The following is a 15,673-nucleotide window of genomic DNA, read 5'->3' as shown; positions in this document are numbered from 1 at the left end:
GGAGAACAATTCAGTGAGGAAACAGCAGCAGCACTAACATCAATATAACCACAGCAGCAAAAAGTTATTTGCCAGCCATCGAAGGAAAACTCGTTTGAGCCAGCTAGCCAAATGACAGGGACTAGGGGGGTCAGGTGGAAAAAAGGACAAGGCACTTGGACCCTTTAATAGTTGTGAGGGAAAGGGGATTTCAGACAAGCACAATTCTGCACAACTTTGCAAGGTGCAAAAGCCTTGCCCGTTTTCTAAGAAGGCCAGATCAGGGGCGAAGGAAGGGGGTGCGGTGGGTGTGGTCTGTCCCAGGTATCACCACTGAAGGGGGTGACAAATGCTGGGCGGCACTCACCACGGGGCCTGCAGCACGCCCAAGCTATGCGTCTCTCCTGGGAGAGACACAGTAGCATGGGTGCATGCATGCTCCGCGCTGCCCAAACAGTCCGCCCACTGCCTCCCCCCCAGCTGTAGGGCGGCTGAGTGGGAGGAGGCAGGCAGACTGCGGAGGCCCCTATGGGTGGCTTGCCCTGCCCCCTGGGTGCACCGCCCCAGGCCCCTGAGCGGGTTCCTCCGCTGCTGGGCCACATTCATTTCCCTGGGGGCAGTGATCGATACTCATATTTTATAGAGAAGGAACAGTCGTGGCAGAATTTACCCCCTCCAAGTTGTTTGGAGTCTCAGCTATGAGAAGTCAGAAAATCTTCCCATAATAACACAAAAAGGGCTTAACTGGATTCAGGTAGGTAGCTGTGTAGGTCTGATGCAGTTGAAATACATATATATTCAGGCACCACTACCAAGAAGGCCTTCTGCCTGGTTCCCTCTAACTTTGTTTCTTGCAGTCAAAGAACCATCAGAAGACCCTCGAAGGAGGACCTCAGTGTCCCCCTGTAGCACAACAGCTGATCTCCTGCAAGTCACTGCAATCTGAACACACACACACACACAATTACAAGAACTCAGCTGAATAAATATGCCTAGGATTGTATTATGTCAGAGGCCTGCCAGTAGATTCTGATCTACATGTTGGTTGCTTTCAATGCATATCCAATAAGCCTATTTTCTTAGTGCACTGCTTATGCATTCTGATGGAAGTCTGGATATAATGTACTAACATCCTTTTAATTGTGCATTCGGGATGATTTGTGCTCACCATGTGATTGGGACGGCCACACATGATCCCACTTTCAATGCTGTTTGTGCCTGCAAAGGTTTTGGGACTGTCTCACTGCTTCATTTCCCGTCAGGGCATATCCTACAACTTTCTGCTGAAATCCCATAGGTTTTCATACCACAAATATTCTGCGTTGAGGTCTTTTTGTCCTGCTTCAGTTGTGCTTTAGCTCGTATTGCCAACAATAATGTAGCATTGGGGAAGGCTCACAGAACAACTAATCAAGTAGCATGATGTGTGGATGGTCCAGTGTAAATCTGCATATATCCTGATGAGGACATGTTGCACACACCCACAAAACCCCACCAGTTTGGAGGAACCCAAGTACTTTTCAACCAGGGTTAGCAGTGCTGAGCTATTGCAGCCCCCAGCTGCTTTACTGAAGGTTCAAGAAAACCAGAGATCAGGGCATCTTTGACTTCTAGGGTTACTAGACGAAGCAAAACACCAAAAAAGAAGATAACACACGACCATGCTTCCCCATTTTCTTTTGAATGAGGCAAGTTGCAAAGAGAACTTTTTCCAAACTATGAACTGGCCATTAGATATTGTTTCAAAAGCTTTATTGTACTTTGGACTTGGCAGGCTGTGCTTCCTACGTTACTCTCCTGCCCTTGGTGAACTCTGCATCGGATAGAGCAATCAACGTCACATTTTGCCTTCCAAACCACCCATGTGCAATTACATGGATGCGTTTCTCCATCCCATTTCTTCTATTGCTCCTATTGATTCGCTGCTCTCGGGTTGCCTTGTTACGGATCCTGGATCGTCCAAAGCAAAGCTTCCAATAAATTGGTCCAAATGGCCAGCATTAAGCTGGTAGTGACGGGAGGGTGTTGCTTTTATGCTCTGTTGATTCTTGCCAAACTGGGGGGGGGGGGAGCAAGCAAGCAAGCAAGCAAAAGTTCAACATTCACTTAGAAGCAATGCTCAAGTAAGCTGAGAGAGATAACTAGCTCTAAAAGGCAAGTCATCCTTGAAATCACTGCAATTGATTTTATCTAGTTTGCTGTCAAAAACTACTTTGGGTTTGCAAGACATGAGCCTTTGCAGTTGGTCTCCGAAACTTGTTTCCTTAAATAACCATGTTGGATGGTGCCAATGTGCTTCTTGATAGGAGTGACATATTGATTGCAAGCGACATAATGTTGGATTGAAGTAAAACTAAATAGAACTCAGAAGAGATTATTATCTTTCCTGCTTCTTTTCTCCCCCCCCCCCCAGATATTGTTTTTGCCATACAGTGGTACCTCGTGTTATGTACCGTCCCCCTTACGAATGCTCCGGGTTACATGCTCCGCTAACCCGGTAGTAGATGCCCCTTGCTGCGAACTTTGCCCCGGGATGCAAGTGGAAGTCGCACTCTGGCAGTGCGGCAGCAGCGGGAGGCGCCATTAGTGAAAGCACTCCTCTTGTTATGAGCAGTTTCCAGTTACGAACAGACCTCCGGAACAGATTAAGTACGTAACACGAGGTACCACTGTATATAGAGCAAATGCGGCTGCAACAGTTAGGGTGGAAGTTGAACATTTTTATCTGTACGAAACACATAACACATGGGCTTATGCATGGAGTTTTGCATATGATCGTGAGCATATATAATAAAGGATGCACAATAATATGGAAACCTCTACATATGAGGGCAGATGAGCACCAATTTGAGCATTTGCACCTTTCCCCTGTTTTTACCATTTTGGTGCTCTTCCTTCCTTCCATTCCCACTAGATCTGTTGCAACAGGGAGGGTTCAGGTCTGCGCCCCCTCCCTACGTCTGTGTCAAAGATTGCATGGGCTGGGGTGGGATTCCAGGGACACAGTAGAGACTTGTCCTGCCTCTCCTCTGTACCCATCACCAGTCACATAAGCTGATGTCTCTGTGCTGGATGCCCATGAGAAATAGCTGCACATGCATACTATGTGCATATTCGCATAGAGCGCCTCCATACAAGGGGAGATCGTGGCCCAATTCTATTGATTGAGTCTGCCTTCTGTACTTCTTTGGCCTTCCTGAGTTGAGCCTTATTTTTGCATGCTTCCTCCTTACCGCCTCATCCACAGACTTGCCTTTCTGGCTGTAGAGATATAGACCATTTTGCATCCTGAAAAGCAACTATATGGTTTGGCATCAACAGCTTCACAGGTACACCATCTCATAAGATAGGGCACTAGGACCCAGAACTCTGATTTCCTTATTTATTCTGCCATGGGAACTATTTGACTGTACATCTGAGCTGCATCAGAAACAGTCACTGGAACATTGAGCTAATGCCAATTGCACTGTTTTAGTAGCCACATGCCCCTCATTTAGATGTCAGGTGGGTCTTGGGTAAATGAAAAGGGATTCCAGGGATGTCCTAGGAGATATCCATAGGATGTCTTAGGAGATATCCACAGGATCCCAAGCTTCCCCATTTCTCTCACATGGAATGGAGGGGGAAACTACAGCCCTGGAGCTGATGTAGTTAATTTCCTTCTTGTTGATCTCAGTTGGAAGGAAATCCTTTTTTCAAGGGAGGGGATTAAGTCCTCTGAGAGGAGAGAAGAAGGAATGACACTCATCCTTCACCTTCCAGCTGACTGGCATGAGCCCAGTAGGGCTTGGGGTTTGGTGGTTCATCTGTCTTTATCCTCTAACCCACAAGCCAGTAAGAACATCAGAAGCACCTGCTGGGTCAGGCCAAAGGTCCACCTGCACTGTGTTCTCCCAACAGGTACCAGTGGGGAGCCTGTATGCAGAACCTATATGCAATAGCACTCTCCTCACCTGCTGTGATTCCTAGCATCTGGTATTCAGTGACATACTATCTCCAACAGTGGAGGTAGACCATTCCCATGATGGCTAGTAGCCACTGATAGCTTTATCCTCATGGAGATTGCTCTGACAGACCAGTAGTTTAAGTGAAGTGCAGTTGAATCCTAGGCATGCTGACTCAAAAGGAGGTTCCATTGGGCTGGATTCACTAGTGGAGCCACGTTAGAACAACAGGACTCTGCTCCTCCATTATCCCCAAACCTGCTTGGGAGGACCCCCAGAACAGTGTGCTGGGGTAGGAGAGGGGAGATCGTTCCATCCGTCGAGCAGAAATGGTCGTGCTGACCAAACAATCACCTTAATGCACCATTGAATTCCACCCTTTGTGTTCAGTGTAGCATATTCTCAGGTAAATGTGTACAGCACGGCAGACTGAATATATTTGTGGTATTGCTCCATATCTATAACCAGCATTTGGCAGCAGGAACTACTAAAGAGAGTTAGTGCATTAGTCAAGAGAAAATATTTATTTACAGGAATGTAAAAATTATGTTACAACATTTGTAACAGAACCGTCATGAAATGATTCCACGAGAACACATGGGCAAGATATTCAGTGCAAATAAACTTCCTATCATAGTTGTTGAAAAACTACCATGGCTTTGAAAAGGGCTGCAGAAAGTGTGTACAGGTAACGGCGTTTTTCAAAGTCTTAAAAACCGCTTTCCCTGCTTGGAAATAATTGTTGTAGACAAAAAGATATAACAAAACTTATTGTAAGGATACAGAAAAATGAAAAAGAAAGAAAGAAAGAATCTGGTTTCCTTCATTGGATTGCAAATGGAGACAATTTGGGTCCCCTGTGTCACAGAGGTATGTGGCTGATGTACTCACAGTAAAGGAGAGGCTGGATCATGCTCCACATGCTAGATTTGGGATTGGGGTGGGGGGAACCTTTCCTTTTTGTAATTATTGCATGAGCTTAAGAAGAAAGTGCATACATGGAAACCAGCATGTTCAAGTGCAAATGCTGTAATAAAGCAATGTACTGGGGCACATGTAGGTAGAGCAGCTTCTTTTCACAAACAAATAGGTGTCAGAGCTAGGGGAGACCTGTGCCTCAGACAGCTGCCAGTTAGGGCAGACAATACTGGACTAGATGGACTGATAAGCCTGACTTTGTATCTGGCAAGTTCATATTCCCAGCTGACCGGGGTGGTTTTCTAAACTGGGGTTATTCAGATTTGCTCACCAGGTTATCAGAACGACAAGTTATTCTTTGGTCCGTGTCCCTACCTTAATGCATATTGTTCGAATGATTTGTGCTAACGAACTAGCGTGTGGCAGAAGTATTCTGCGCTGTGGTTTATAGGTCTGCCGCTGTCAATAATTTGTAGGAAAGGTGTATGTAAGATGACACGAAATCGTGGGAAATAAATATTCTATCTCTCAAAACTGGGGGGGGGGGGAGTTCTCTATGCACTAGAGGAAGTACTCTGAAAAAGTATCATTGTCAAGTCTGTAAGGCACCTTTCAGATAGTTTGTGTGGGTGGGGGCAGCGGCCTGTTTGTAGCAAACCTGTGTGTGTGACAGAATGGTGATACCCCCCTCCCCACGTGTTCAGTGACTGTGTGACCCCCCACCCATCTGAAAGGGGCTTGAATCTTGTTAAGAATGGCCAAATAATTTAATTACACAAGAACACCCTGGCATAGGAAAACTCATTAAAACTTAGGAGAAATTATATATTAATATTACTAGAAGCTAAATTTTATTTTTAGCTTTATTTAGGAATCATAAAACTGAACTATGTAAAAAGACAATGAAGGAATTCTGGAAAGGAAAAAACAACAACCCAAAACTCTTGGCCCATTTTCCCCGTGTGCAGAGGTATATGGTACAGTACTCCCAGCAGAGGGGAGAAACTGAGGTGGTGGAAAGACTTTTCTGATCTGTGCAGTTTTATTTTCAGCATTGTCAAATCACCAGCTCTTTCCCTGGAGCAGAAGCAGTCACAGCTGTACAACATTAAGTGTATCTATAAATATTTTCCAATTAGCATGTGGGGAAAAATTCGCCAGATTTGGTGAGGGGTGTGGGGAAGAGTTTATACAGAAACCACAGAATAACTTAACATACAGTTGGGCAGCCTTATTTTGAGAGCACAAGAAACACTTAGGAATGAGAAACAAAGGCAGAGAAAGATATTGCACAATCCAGGGCCTCATTCATATTTTATTGGCAGGGATGCCATGAAGAAATCTGAACAGCCTCTCCGTTCAGTTAGGTGCTTGACTGAAGGAGCATCTAAATCGCTCGGGGCAATTTAACACCAGGCAAGCTGTGGTAGTATTGTAGATGTTTGGTTTAAAATAAGTCCAGTACATTGGACTAACCTTATGGGCTACAAAGCTTGGTTGCCAAACCGAAACATACCGCCATGATCATGCGACTTCAATACTGGCAATTTGGAAAATATGGATTATAGAGTAATTATGAAATCTAACAACATGCCAACTTTTGATTGGCAACACTCTTGGAAGTTTTAGTATTACTGTTCTTTTTAAAAGAAATAAAATCATATTTCAATCCATGCTGTCTGACATATGGTTATGTCAGAGAGCAGCAAATGTATCTGTGTAGGTTTACAACATCCTAAGATTTGAGGGCACAGTTCAGAGTATTGAAATGAGTGGTAGTTATTCCATTGATTTCAATGGGATATATATTGCGCACAATACTACTATATCCAAATTATATTTGTTTTGGCATTATGATGTGTTGTAAAAAATAAATAAATCTGGGCATGGATATTACTTTGACCTCCATTATGACCCTACTTCTTAATAAATGCACTGGCTCTAAAACAGGAATATAAATAAATACAAATAATTAAAATACTATTTAACATATTAGATCATAAATCTTTCATGATCTCATTTCGTTATGCTGTAAACATTTAAGTGCAATATCACCTGACTTTTAATATGATGAACCATAAAACATGCTAATCATAAAAATAGCTTTTACAAATATACATTTGTATACAGTGTCTCCTTCATTTTAAATATGTCCTTCATATTATCATACAATTCATTGGCCTTCTGACATCAAAATTAAAAAAATAATACCAATAATTAGCCAGGAAAAAACACATTTACAATCTAAACCATATAAATCTGACAATTGTACAGCTTTAGAACATATAAGAAATGGAATTTCTAAGTTTTGAATGGTAATGTCCATTTCAAGAAGTTAATTCATTTTCCCGCCCCATAAAAATTGAGTCAAAGATGTTGCTAGCCAGCAAGAAGCAGCAGCTCACATTTCCACATGGGGAAGTCTGTGAATTATTATGTTCTTGGTTTCCAAAGGGACTGGATGTCAGTCTGAATTCACTTGATCTGTAGAAACTGTAAGATAAAATGCAAATTTTAATTTGATAACATTTTGAATAAGAGACAGTGACAGGAGAGTGTGGGCAAAAGTAAATGTGATGCAGGGAATCTGTGACTAGATGACCACCGTCTTTTTCCTTTGTAAAAAAATAGCTGGAGTGGGGGATCCAATCTGGATCAACACCATAGTGCAGAGTGTTCTAAACCGTGTGTCGCGACACATTAGTGTGTTGGCTGGAGCATTTAGGTGTGTCACAGGAACGCTCCCTGCGCTCCACCCACGGTTGGAAAGGGGCTAGTTTAACCTTCGGTTTGCTAATAAAACTGAATTACTGTGTTGTGAAACGATGCATGTCTAAAAAGCGTGTAATCAACATGAAAACTTTGGAAAGCTCTGCCATAGTGTCTCAACCCTTCCTCCCTTCTTACCAATTACCCAATGCAAATTGCCCCATTTCATTTATTCATTTAGTATACCACCACCAGCTGAAGATTACAGGGTGGTTCACAACATAAAAACACAAAATTAGACACAAAATACGTTCACAAAAAGAGAGAGAAAAGAGCCAATAACCTCCCCCCTCAAACACATTTAAAAAGGCCACAGAAATTAGATTCCTGTTACAGAAAATGAATAAAGGTGCTAAAGTTTAATCACACGCTAGGCTGGCCAAGCAGTTGTTTCTGAAGTGGTGGAACCACAGAGTCAAAAGCATTAATATTTCCTGCATATTGTGCAGAGGTTGACAAAAATGTGGGGCTGTTTCCACATCACCCACTCTTGAAAACATGCTCGAGAACATGCTGGGTCCAGCTCACGTTTAAACCATAAATGCCTTCTAACTATTTTTAGCAGTAGGTTCACAGGCGGAATTATCTCTATAGAGAAGAAATGTATTTTCTTTCTCCGACCTTCCTCTTGTGTCAGAGATAGCCCTGATTGTGGTGAAGTAGCTCTACAGAGCTTGCAAGAATGCAACCTGTGCTGCTCCACACCTTTCAGCTCCAAAGAATCCTGCTCTTTTTAGTCTTTTCTTTCCCTTTCTCTAATTGCGCCCTCATATTATATAGAAGACAAAGAGCAACAGATTTTCGGCTTATTTATTGGAGATCTTTTCACAAGCCCGATGTACCCGCAAGAAAGGCTCTGCAGGTTATAATGAGGAAAGAGCATTGCGAACTGTCTGGATCCAAGGGGTGAACACACTTTTGGCGTTATTAAGAAGCTGTGTTGAACATTCACTAAGTCTGTATCACAAGCAAAATGGCTACAGAATTTTCTGTCAGGGCACATGCGGCATGTTTCAGGAGAGTGGGATGGAAAGCCATCACCTAAAAAACCCCAAAACCATAGTATGGCAATACTTTTATTAGGACCAGCCAAAAAGTGACAGAGTCTTGAGCAACTTTAACATCAAAAGACGTTTTTATTACTTCCAGAGTGATAGTCTCCCTCCCACTTCGCCCAGGGGTCTGATTAACCTGAGGCAATAGAAAACTAATTTTGCTTCTTTCTATTCAGCTAAATTCTATATAATTTATCTTTGGCTGTGTGGCAGCTGTGACATTTTTTGAAAACCCACAAGATGACTAATTTATGGGGGAAATCGTTTATTTTAAGGAATTATATAAATTACACCCTCGCACAACAAAGATGGAATCAAATTAAATTCTAGCAAACCATATGGCTTTCATTTGGTGTTGTTGTAAAGAAAAAATCACCTGAACGAAAAAAAGATCCACTTTGCTTTGGATTATGACTGAAAATACAGATTTGCTAAAAGGGCGTGCGTGTACACACAAACACCACCACCACAACCGAATAGCATATTTATGAACCTCAACAAACAAAATAAAGAACCATAGACCTGGAATCTATAAAATATTGTAATTTAACAACTGCCAATAATTTGTCCTTGTCACTTAAAGCCATGAAATGCACACTCTCAACACACCCAATGCCCAACATTTCTTCAATTAAGCAGATTTTTTGGAGAAGTGTTATGTTCACCCCCCCCCCAAAAAAAAACACAAGAGAAAGAGAGAACTTCAGTTGCACATGTCTGTCCTTTACCCTTAAGCCCAGAAACACCCAAACAATAATACCATATGGTGCCAAGAGTTGTCTTATTTCCTCTGTGAGCTACCAGCAGTCAATACTGAAAGTTTGCACTGCATACTCTATTGACGGCACTGTAAAATGGATCCCTTTAAATCAGTTGTGTTGAGTTGTGTTTAACAGGCAATCTTGGAGAAAACTAGAGAAGCCTGGGGAGGGGGGGGATTCAGTGCTAATTCTATTGAGAGTGACCCATTGACATTAACTGATATGGCTAACTTTTAACAGGTCTACTCTGAGTAGGATTTAGGTGAATACAACCCCTTTGTGTTTGAGAGGTATCACGTTTGGCAACTCAAGATTGATAAGGCAGATAAGCAGAAGTAGGTAGGTAGTGTGCATGTTGTTGGGGGAAAGGAATAGAGGGCGAAATTTGTGAGAGCCACGAAGGAAAAAATACTGAAACTGGAGACTCAAAGCTGTTTTAAAGTAGGTCACATGTGTACAGAGGAGAAGAAACAGGTTTTCTGCTTTAAGTTTGCATAAGGGAAGTGATAAGAAGATGGACTTGAAAGTCACTGGTGTGAAAGATCAAGGAAGGATTACTAACACATTTGGAAAAGAACAATACGAAAAGCTGGACCTGTTCTCAACTGCGTATTTTAATTTTTACAATTTCTTCCCATCAATAATGATTTGCCTGTACATCTTCAATTTTGCTCTTAGTGATGCTTTTTTTCAGAAAAATGAAGTGCAAATTGAAATGATAGCTTAAGATTATTTAATGCTTAAACTATCAGAATCAGGTGATACTTGGATATATCCACTCAGTTCCCTATTATTCTCTTACTGCCTGTTTCATTTCACAAACTCTTCTACATCAGTCTCATTTTTTCCTCTTTCTTTTCTCAGCTCACCTTTTTACTTTGAGGTTATAAATTGTAGCAAAATTCCATTCATCTGGACACCGATGAAACATGCAATATTTCCATAATGGAGAGGTGTCAGAAAATGATGATCAGATGTTCATTACTGAAAATGAAAGAAGCCAACCGTAGCAAGCCAACAGTTACTGGATCCTGAAAATATATTATGTCCCTTAACCAAATATTAAAAATGTAGAAAGAACTGGAGGTTGTATCAGAGATTACTGAATCTCAAGGGACCTGACAGGGATAGGCTGTCCTAGATTCTGGTTCAGGACTTTCTGAAGTGGGATGTTTAAGTTAAGAAGATATGCCAGTCACTTGCCTGCTTTCTGGAAGCCATAAGGAATAAGTATTCACAGAAGCAACCAATAATCAGGACTCAGTTCATCTGTGCCTCAAAGAATACTCTGAGGGCCTATCACATAGTTCAGTTGCCAAAGCTAACTACCGTAGATTTGGCGGATACCAAGTTGCATGAAGGTGATTGAGTCTAGGTAATGCTGGAGTTGCAGGACCTTGGAGAGCTCCAAGTGGAAAGACAAAGTGAGCTTACTGCAAGGGCTGTAGCTTTGTGGTAGAGCCCATGTATTGCAGAATTCAACATCTAGCACCTTCAGGTAGAGCTTGGAAAGCCACCTGTCTGAAATATCAGAGCTGGCAGGTGTTGAATTCTGGGAACTTCTGCATGCAATACTCAGAAGTAAGTTCCCCTAAGTTCAATGGGACTTCACCCCAGGTAAGTGCGTATAGGATTGCAGCCTGAATCTAGTTTAACAAAGGGTTTGAAGATGTCTGGTTCTCTTCTGCACCTAATGCTAGTGGCAACTCTTTGCATGCAGCCGAGCATATACAAATATGCACAAGAACCTCCATTCATTCATATTTTGGACAAATTATTGTTGGATTGGGAAGTTGAAAAGAGGAGGTCCAAGTTCAAAAATATTGAGAAACACTGGCCTACGCTGCTATTTGAAGAATGGAAAAATGGATGCCTATGATACTGTTGGCAAAGAGATGCAAAGGTCCCTGGGTTTTTACCTAGTTTTGCAACAAATAGCTGATCTGCTATGAAGGATGAAGAATCTTTGCTGTGCAAGTGGAGAAAGAGGAAAGCCAGTGGTGGGAATAGTATCTGCAGGGATGGGAAGCTGAGCTGTAGACTTAAGTGACTCAGTGTGCTTTACCAAATAACCTTCAGCTTAAGCTAATGTAGAAACAGTTAGGAATATAGGAAGCTGCCTTATACCAAGTCAGACCATTGGTTCATCTAGCCCAGTACTGCCTACACAACTGGCAGGGGCTCTCCAGGGTTTCGGGCAGGGGAAATTTCTAGCCTTCTCTGAAGATGCTGGAGAATAAACTTGGGGTCTTCTGCATGTATTTGGAAGTAAACTGAGGTAGTAAAGTCCCTGAGTGAGGACTGGGTTTAAATTTAAAAGATAAAAGCAAAGGAGGAAAAGGCACAGCATTGGCGAACCATTTATTTGAACCATTTGCCATTGAATCGTGTTCCAACTTTTGCAACAGTTTTTCCTTTAGTCATGGTTATTCAGAGTCAGTTATGTCTAAGGAAAACATCTTGGAAGTGAAGAGAAATTCAGGCCACAATTGAATGGTGACGTTTTTCAATGAGTGCTTTTTTTTTTTTAAAAAAGGAATCTCTCAAAAAGTTAAAATATGTAAGTAAGTAAGTTGGACCCAAAGTAATTGGAGCACATAAAACATAAGCCCAGCGTATCTTCCCTTAGTGCTGCAAAGGAGATATTGCAAACCCTCAGCAAAAAATTAATTGGTAAATTTGAAATACAGGTGAGAAACTTGAGCCAGAGCCAGCCTACAAATTTAGAATAATTATGCAATGGAGCTCCACTGGGATTGTATCACTTCAGAGTGTCCTGGCAGGGAGGATTACATGTTACAATATTTTCCCAATTAAAAACACAGCCCAAACTTTTTAAGAAAACTTCTAGTTAAAAACTTTCCCCCTGATGTGAGAGTTTTTCCAAGAATCAGGTTTTCCCTTCTTAAAACATAGCTTGCCCAGTCTGCACAGATTGGCTCTTGAATGTTTTTGTGCTTTCACTCCATTTCAGTAGGCACCATCTACAGGGGTTGGTAATGTGGCATGGGTGACTAGAATGTACAACATACAATACCTAAAGAAATATACAAAGTATTACACCTGAAACATCTGGACAAACTCACATCTTATCCAAAGTACCATGATTTCTGTTAGGAAGATCCTGATTTATAATATATTCTTCAGAAAACATCTTATTTCTTTTCTTTTGCTCATACAGTGATATCTTGTAACTGTCAAGTGTAATGTCATTGTGTACGTTATCTATTTCACTTTCCTCTTCATTAGAAATAGCTTTTCTTTTCTGGGATCGAAAGTACCCCGATGCTGCCGAGTAATTTATCAGATATCATTTTGTTTTTAATAGAGGACAATAATTATTTGCTATGATTCAAGATGACACACACTGACAGCTGAAAGGCACTATCTATTTCGCAGAAATAACGGGAAAGGATGATGAATGGGATTGAAATCAGTTTCTAAATCAATAAACTGTTAGGAGCGCTGCCTTTGTTACAACTTGAAGAGATCTCATTGCAAGCAACAACTTTCAGCTATTGTGTCTACTGCAAAGTTTTCCTTTTGAACAGCAGGGCTAAAATACCTATAATTTAGGAACTACCACCATCCTAAATTTATATGCTTTGTTCACACAGCATATGTACTGTTCAGACTTCACTTTCTCACATAAGGAGACAAGCCCTTGAATTCCAGCTTCTTTTGGTTCATTTCATTGTAGGACAGGACTGAGATAGCTATATGGGTAGCAGTCACAAAATGGCTGCCATGGGATGTGTGGCACAACACAAAATGGCTACCACATCTGAAACAAGAGAGAAGGGGACAGAAATACAAAACAGTGCAGGCATGGCTCCCCATCTTCTGCATTGTGAATTTCTGAGGGGAATTCTATTGATATCCTTCATACTGTTGGCACTCATGTCTGCAGATGCTTGGTTGGCAAACTGTGCTCTGAATTCCTTTACCAGAGTTTGACAGCTTTGGCACTGAGGGGCCTGGAGGGAAGTTCTCTTTGGTGGTCTGCCTCAGTCACTGGGACCCTGGTGGGCTTCTCTAGCAGTGGTAGGCAGCAGCACTCCAAGCCATACCAGGTGGCAGGTTTTAGCAATCAAATTAATTTCTCACACAGCCCTGACAAATGCTATGTTAGACATACTGTGGAAATGAAAATGGCAGCTAGATCCAGACACCAGCTGCTGCTCAGGGTGTCAGGCTGGAAGCATTTTTCAAAGCAGGGCCAAGACCAGGCATCAGTGGTGGGTCCTGCTAGGACACATGGGTACTGGGTGCTAAAAGCTGGCTCTGAAGCCACCACATGAGACACACAATATGTCTTCCAACAAGTTTCAGAGCTTGTGCCTACAATATGGTGCAATCTGTGTGGAGTAAGCTACTAGCAAGCTAGGAGTTGATCACAAACATTCTGTGCATTCACGGAACATGCAAAGAATGTCCGTTAAACTAAATGTCTTTTAAAAGATTCCACTGCATTGACTGGAAGAACAGGAAAAGTCCAGCCATTTGTTTTCCGACAGAATTATTTCCCAGTCCAAGCTGCCAGGGATTGAACTTAGGGCTTTCTGTATCATCATAATCATATTATTTGCACCCCATCCATCTGACTGGATAGCCCCAGCCACTTTGATCAGCAAAGCAGATCCTGAACTATGGTCCTGAGTGGGTCTATTTTCCATCACCACCCTATAGGCGCTTCAAGGATTGAATATACTGTATTGTTTTTAATATTCAGTTGGAAGCCGCCCAGAGTGGCTGGGGAAACCCAGCCAGATGGGCGGGGTATAAATAATAAATTATTAGTATTATTATACCCTACAGGTAGGGATGGGGTGGGAGGGGAAGGAATTCAATTCAGTTTGCATTTAAAGCCAAATCTATCAAATCCATACTTTCTGAAGCAATATGAAAAAGAAAACACAGGCACCCTACAAAATTCACACTTATCCGAACTTTGCAGTGCAGTTCTCCAACCGATGTTTACAAAAATGAATATATACAGGGAAATGCATATAGACATATATTTATGAAAATAGCACACAGTAATGCACTGTATCATGTTTATTATATTAATTAAATATGTATACTGCCCTTCACCCGAAGATCACAGGGCGGTTCACAGCATAAAAATACAAGATAAAAACATGAAACATATTAGGGAAAATTGCTTGCAAAACATGTGTACATTAATCAAAACTGCATTAAAAATATGTTTATTAGGAGAAATTAACTCTAAAATTGCAAATTGCTACAGAAATGTGAAGAATGCAATTAAAGATTGTAAAAAGGAGAAACTGAGAGAATAAAAACAGAGAGTGCCTCCCACCCCTACCTGGTGGGAATATAGCTTTGCCTCAGGCTGGAAATAGGTCTCTTTCTGCTGCAGACCTAAAGTTTCTCCAAAAAACCCCATTGAAATGTCAAGAGCAGGATTTTGTCCACACATTATAAAAAGGGATGGAAGTAACCTTGCTGCAGGGAGGACAGGCTTGCTGCTGAAAACTGCTTCCGTGTGGCTGAGCTGGAGAGGCAAGGTGCACACCCCCAAAATAACTTCCTTTTGGGTTAAAAAATTAAAGGAGTCCATGAAACAATGATGAAAAAATACATAGCCTTGCTTGTGTTTTCCATCCCAAACAGGAAAGAACAATCAAGGCTTGTCCTTCAAATTAAATATTAAAAAAAGAGAGTTCTTTCCAGGCTATGCTTTCCTTGCTTTAATAGAGCAGAGTAGATCTACTACTGTTGCTGCTGCTTTTTAAAAGAAGAGGCTGTCATCCTCACAGAAAGGTTATTTCTATCCCTTTCCGTTACATGGAGATGGAACATCATGCCATTGAAGCTGGACTAGTGCTAGTGCAATTACAGCTCTGAGAGAGAAGTGTGCTGTATTTTATCATGCAGAACGATCTCGCCACAAAGCAAGTGAGAATTAGGTTGCATCCTCCCAGCTTGAGAAGCCGCATGCTTCCTTGAGAGTTAGCCTCAAGGAATGCAGGGAGACTTAAGAGTAAACGTACGTTAAGATCAAGCTCCATAAATTTATTTCATCCCATTCTTTTCAGCGAAAACTAAATTGGTCCACATTCCAGCTGGGCTGTGAATCAAAGAGAAATGCTGTTATCCTAAGCATATTAGTCAAAGGTGAGTTCTACAGAGACCCTCCAGAACTGTTTCCTACTGGTAAATGTGATTATGAAACTGGCAGAGGGTATGTTTTATGTTTTTCAGTTGATAGCCTTCAAGAACT

The 15,673-nt window shown here is 41.7% G+C and overlaps 1 protein-coding gene across 12 annotated transcripts in view; it reads right to left on the bottom strand.

The window, feature by feature from the left end:
- Positions 1 to 4,426: 4,426 nt before the first annotated feature.
- Positions 4,427 to 15,673, bottom strand: part of RALYL (RALY RNA binding protein like) — a 254,988-nt gene continuing 243,741 nt past the window's right edge. For 5 of the 12 annotated variants that reach the window (XM_083623422.1, XM_083623420.1, XM_083623415.1 and 2 more), the window contains one exon: positions 14,689 to 15,520. In XM_083623422.1, coding sequence (XP_083479548.1) covers positions 15,485 to 15,520 — 36 coding nt within the window. In that variant the 3' untranslated portion in view covers positions 14,689 to 15,484. Of the gene's footprint in view, positions 15,521 to 15,673 lie in introns of all 12 variants that reach the window. The other 7 variants (XM_083623426.1, XM_083623416.1, XM_083623417.1 and 4 more) reach the window with 4 other exon arrangements.

This window comes from Podarcis filfolensis, assembly GCF_964270895.1.
Source record: "Podarcis filfolensis genome assembly, chromosome: 7".
Classification (NCBI taxonomy): domain Eukaryota; kingdom Metazoa; phylum Chordata; class Lepidosauria; order Squamata; family Lacertidae; genus Podarcis; species Podarcis filfolensis.
The sequence above is the reverse complement of the archived record's forward strand: the minus strand, read 5'-3'. Positions and strand labels throughout refer to the sequence as shown.